General features: G+C 46.4%; 1 protein-coding gene across 1 annotated transcript in view; it reads right to left on the reverse strand.

Moving 5' to 3' along the window:
* Tmem135 (transmembrane protein 135) overlaps positions 1-4,093 on the reverse strand; it is a 229,025-nt gene extending 224,932 nt beyond the window's left edge. Inside the window, exon 1 of the mRNA XM_042687831.1 lies at positions 3,771-4,093. Within this exon, the coding sequence (XP_042543765.1) occupies positions 3,771-3,911 (141 nt within the window). The 5' untranslated portion in view covers positions 3,912-4,093. The remainder of the gene's footprint in view (positions 1-3,770) is intronic.
* Between the last annotated feature and the right edge of the window lie 1,907 nt (positions 4,094-6,000).

The following is a 6,000-nucleotide window of genomic DNA, read 5'->3' on the forward strand; positions in this document are numbered from 1 at the left end:
GAAAAAAATAAGCACTCTAGCCTATCTGCTGTAAGAGTCAATGTGGTTCCATTCTTATCTTCAAAGCTCAAGTCAAACTACACTTCCTCCAAGAAACAATGAATTTCACTCCTAGGTGTCACAGACCAATGGGAAAGAAATATTCATATTCTGGACAAGAAAATATGTTGTAATCATCAATGCATTATTTTATTTTTACAGACAAAGGTAGAGTAGTATGTGTGAAGTTAAACAGCTCTGTAGTTGGTTAAAGCTGAGCTATGAATATACCTGATTCTTAAAGTCCAACTTCTTCTTATCACATTACCATGTATCTTGGAACATAGGCATGTACATTTAGTGGATAACTATGCAACACTTATATAGGGCATAGTGTTACTATATGCTCTAACTCCATCAACAAATAACTATACACTGAAACTAATCTGTCATGAAATAACGCTTATCTTTAGGGTCTGCAATGCACTCTAACATTTTCAAGTCTCCCCCATTTCACTTCAATAAGATAAAAAGTTAGTCAGTTCCCACTATTTTTGTTTTATACTCATGATAAGGTGCAAACCAAAGCTTAAAATATACAGCTGTAAAAGATACAAGACCAATGAGATAGAAATTTATTCTCAAGAAGTATTTAATCAAGCCAGGCAACAGTGACATACATGATCTCTAATCCTAGTTACTCAGGAGACTAATATTTGAAGATTGAGATTCAAAACCAGCCCAAGCAGAAAAGTGCTGAAGACTCTTATTTTCAGTTAACCAGCAAAAAGCCAGAAGTGGAGATGTGGCTCAGCCTTGAACAGAAAAAGTTGAAGGAGGGGTTGGGAAGCTGGCTCAGTGGTAGAGCAATTGCCTTGCATGCATGAGGCCCTGGGTTTGATTCCTCAGCACCACATAAGCAAAAAGAAAAAAGCCGGAAGTGGCACTGTGGCTCAAGTGGTAGAGTGCTAGCCTTGAGCTGAAGAGCTAAGGGACAGTGCCCAGGCCCAGAGTTCAGGCCCCACAACCGGACCCAAAAAAAAGAAAAAAAAAGAAAGAAAAAGTTAAAGGACACTGCACGGGCCCTGAATTCTAGCCCCAGTACCAAGACAAAAAGGAAGCAAGAGACAGAAACAGAGTACGAAAGAGAAGACAAGAAAAAGAAAAGAGGGAGGGAGGGAGGCAAGGAGGCAAGGAGAGAAGGAGGGAGGGAGGGAAGGAGGGAGAGGGAGAGGAAGAAATTTGAATGTAAAGCAATCCTTTTCCTAACCTCCATTTAGCCTATCTTTTTGGAAAAAGAGAAAAGTATGCACCTGTTATTCAAATGAGCTTCCCTATCAAAGCATATAATCAATAAACTGTCTAGACTATAGATATAATAAATATCAAGCAACGGACAAACATTTGAATAAATGAATGTGCTACAAATTTTTGGAGGGAGAAATTGCATAGCATAAATTAGTCTCCCACCTAGTTCATAATCCTATGAGGTCAGGAACCTTTTTTTTTATAATGCTATGATTGAACCCAGGGCCTTGAACATGGTAGGGAAGCACTTCACCCCTAAGCTACAGTCTAAGCCCAAGAACAATCTTTCTGTGTAGCTGAATACATCAAGAGTTTAATATTCAATAATATGTATAGATGTTCTTTCAAAAATAATAATAATATATAGGGCTTGGAATGTGGCTTAGTTTGGTATAGTGCTTGCCTAGCAAGCATGAAGCCCTTGGTTTGTTTCCTTGGTACCACATACACAGAAAAAGCCAGAAGTGGTGTTGTGTCTCAAGTGGTAGAGTGCTAGCCTCAAGCAAAAGGAGTTCTCAGGGACAGTGCCCAGGCCCTGAGTTCAAGCCCCAGGACTGGCAAAATAATAATAATATATGGCCAAGCACTGGTGGTTCATACCTATAAGCCTAGCTACTCAGGAGGCTGAGATCTGAGTTTCATGTTTCAAAACCAACCTAGACAGGAAAGTCTGTGAGACTTATCTCCAATAAGCTACTGTGGCTCAAGCGTTAGCCTTGAGCACAAAGAGGCTCAGGGAGAGTGCTCAGACCTGAGTTCAAGCCCCAGGACCAACCAATATAACTGGAGCTGGAGCAATATAGCTTAATGGTAGAACACTTACAGAGAATACATGAGGCCCTTTAGTTCAGTCACCAGCACTAGGGGGGAAAAAAACTCTAAATCATGAACTGGCCATAACTCATGTGGAAAAGCCGACAGAGATAAGCATAAATCTTTGCCATTAAAAGCCAAGGAGGACATTTGCACTTCAAATAATAAGCTTACTATATTCCCTTGCCTTTCCTCTAGATCCTTACAACTGATTGTGGTCCCAGAAGCAGCATTACTTGGGAGTTTGTTAGAAATGAGGACTTAGTCCCACCCAGACCTGACTCAAAAATCCCATTGAACCTGATCCCTAGGGAACTGCCAACACACAAGAAGACTCACCAGTCTAGACCATAAAAATGAAGCCTGGCTCCTGCAACCTCAGAGAAAGTTACCATTTTCTGAGCTATCCAAACTATCCGAACTTTTCAAGTACACTACAACTACAGCACAACACATTTTCAAGCTATTCAGATATAAATCCAAATTGTAAATCCAAATATTACTTGAATGAAAAAGTATATGACCAGTCACTAAATATTAAATGGAACATTTAGGAAATATATAAAAATTGTGACCTCCTCCTTCTTTAGAACAGATTCTATAAGAAAGAAAATGAGATAAGGAACCTCAGTGCCCAGTAAATAAATCTTTAATACCAAGGAGAAGGTATACTAAAGATGTTCATGGGAACATTAAGAATAGACATTTTGTAATACTCTTCAGTCAGTATTAGACATATGTATTTCCATAGAGTCTCTATAAACTGCCATACATGTGAAGCTTACAATAAAACAAAACATAAAATAAAAGGTGACAGGGCCGGGAAGGTGACTCAGTGGTTAGAGTGCTTTCCTTGCATGCATGAGGCCCTGGGTTCAATTCCTCAGCATCACATTGAAAAAAGCAGGAAATGGCGTTGTGGTTCAAGTGGTAGAGCGCTTGCCTTGAGCTGAAAAGCTGAGGGCCAGCGCCCAGGCCCTGAGTTCAAGCCCCACGATCAACAAAAAAATAAATAGATAAATAAATAAAAGGTGACAGAAGTTACATCTCCACAACATTTGAGTGACTTAAAGACAGAAACCACTCTTTAGTAATTAATCTCAAGCCACAAATCGCCTGTAAACTGGTATTTAAAAATAAAATAAACTTGCAAAACCCTGAAGGTCGCAATCCCATCATCCAAACAGGATCTGTGGTTAACAGGCACTGAGGGTCAACTCTGCCCTTTTCTCCCCTTGGAGAAGGGGAGGCACACAGTAAAGTGGGGAAGGAGGCCAGAAAAGACGGTCGCCACCCAGATCTGCAGACCTGCGCGAGGTGGGAGAGTCCGGGCGTCCCAAGTTGAGAGCCCAGCCTCTTTGCAGCAACAGGCGTGAGGATGACAGCTTCACCCCCCCGCACCCCACCCCACCCCCTCCCGCGCCCCCGTGCAGGCCGCGGACCCCGGGAACCGCGCGGCCCCCAGGAGCGAGCCCCGTCCCCTAGCCGCCCCCCGCCCGCCCGCAGGATACCGCTGGACCTCCGGCCTCCCCGGAGCTGCGCGGTCCCCCCAGAATCCCCCTGGAGCTGAGCGGCTCCCCGGAGCGAGCCCCACCCCCAGACCCCTGAGGTGCCGCGGGACCCCCCGGCCCGGGGGTCCGGGCGGCGCGGCGGGCCCGCGGGGGTCTCACCAAGTACAGGGGCGCGTAGATCTTCAGGGACTCCTCCAGCGCGGCCCACGTGATCTGCACGAAGGACACCCGGCAGGAAGGGTGCCAAGTGTGGCCGATCTCGTAGCAGTTGTGAGGGATGGACTTGCTGAGGGCCGCCATGACGAGGAGCCGCGCGTCGCGCCCGGGAAGGAAACCACTAAGGCTCTCGAGGGAGCGGCGCGGCCTGTCAACCGTCGCCCGCTGGCTGTGAGGGGCGCTCGAGGGGCAGGATGGAGGGGAAAGGTCACGCGAGCCGGGTTACTCTGGGCCAAAGTCCTCGGATGTTGAGAGCTCCGCGTATAGCCGCTCGAGGGGGCGGGGCGCGCACGGGGGAGGCGGGGAAAGGCGGAGCGTGCGCGCTCGCTCCCTTGCCCGGAGTGGGGGGCTCCCGGGCGCGCTCCTGAGGCCTCGGCGCGCGCCACCCCGTGGAACCCGGAGCGACTCCGGAAGCGGAGGAGACAAGGTCCTTGGCCGAGAGGGAGCGCGCTGCTCGAGCTGGCGGCACAGCTCGGGAATGCGCCTACCTCCCCATCCTCCGCGCGCTACCGCGGGCTAGAGCGCCTGCACTCCGGCGAGAGCGCGCTAAGATAGGTGACTTAGGCCAAATTGCCCTGCCAAGTGGGACTGAGGGTACTGGAACAAAGGATTAAGTGTTGTTGGGAGCTAGCTGGAAGGTTTGCCAGAGGAAGGCCTGTAGTAAACATGCTCTGCCAGTTCCCCCTTCACAGTAATAAATTGCTATGCTGCCTGCTGGTTGCAACTGACCTGCTCCTAGTGGCTAAACCCCCTAATCTCTGGGGTGCCTAGGAAGGATTTAAAAATCTCAGATAGCTGTGTTTACCTATCTACCATGTAGGGAAAGGACAGCAGGTCACCCTGTCCAAACCCCAGCCACTGAACAAATCACATCTACATCGTCTATGTTAACTTTGCAGTCTCTTTGTAATTCTAAATTCTAGTTTCCTAAAGCAGAAAGGTACTGCATTTAGAGGAGTCTCTGCTAGTCAGCATTTATTCTACAATTATTCGGACAGTATTTTCCAAGCACTATTGTAAGCCCTGGAAATACAGAGATAATGTTTGTATAAAGTTCACAGAAACTAGTATTCAAGAGGATGAAGTCAGACTATAAGGAAGACAAGTAGATTAGATAATAAGTTTTAAGTTGTTGGAAGGAAGTAGAGTAGCGGGATGAACAGCCCTAAGTTACTGATAAAAAGATAAAAGTGAATCTCTGGGATACAGTCCTAGGCTAAGAAATTCCAAACTCTCCACCAGGTTGCTCCACCAACTCTCACCTATTACTTCTATTCTGACTTACAAAATGACCACATAAGCTAATATGACTTCTACATGCTAGCCAGGAAAGCCAGAGAAAGGAGAAAGAATGATATAAAGCTGTTTAGCAGAGTATCTCAGGCCAGTTTTGATGGTACACACCTGTAAGGGTCATGAGTTTGAGAACAGCCTGGGCTGCATAATGAAACTGAAAAGAAACTTCTCAGAGGATCCATACATGGGCTGGGAATGTGGCTCAGTGGTAGAGTGTTTGCCTACCATGCATGAAGCTCTGGGTTTGATTCCTCAGTACCACATACACAGAAAAAGCTGGAAGTGGTGGTTCAAGTGGGTAGAATGCTAGCCTTGAGCAAAAGAAGGTCAGGGATAGTCCTCAGGCCCTGAGTTCAAGCCCCAGGACTGGCACAAAAAAAAAAAAAAAAAAAAGCAACTGACATTCAGAGAATCCATACAAACCACTTCTTATGTCCATTGACCAAAGTAACATCACCTGTTGCAAGAGAGTCCAGGAAATGTTCTTTTCTTTTTTTTTAATACATTGGACAAATGTCCACCTAACATTTCCACAATGGAAAGTACAGACATTGAGGCAACCAATAGTTCTATGCCTCTGACTACCCAAGTGTCTGGATATATCATTTCTTCCTACAGAGAAATAGACTTTCCTTTCCCAAGGGAGACAGCCTAAAATCCTATGCAGTTACTGAAGGATTGACTCCCTCCTTATTAGCCCAGGTTAAGCAAAGCACCAGATATACCCTTACCTGCTTGCCTGACGGTAGGCCATTCCCACCTGGGCCCACCCAAAAGTCCCCATCACCCCAGGCTGAACATTCCACTCTGAGCCTGGCCAAGGACACTGCCCAGACCATAGCCCCCTCAAACCATAGCCTCCCCCCCAACCCACAAA

The sequence above is a fragment of the Dipodomys spectabilis genome, unplaced genomic scaffold (assembly GCF_019054845.1).
Source record: "Dipodomys spectabilis isolate Male_0828 unplaced genomic scaffold, ASM1905484v1 ptg000003l, whole genome shotgun sequence".
In the NCBI taxonomy this organism is placed as follows: Eukaryota; Metazoa; Chordata; class Mammalia; order Rodentia; family Heteromyidae; genus Dipodomys; species Dipodomys spectabilis.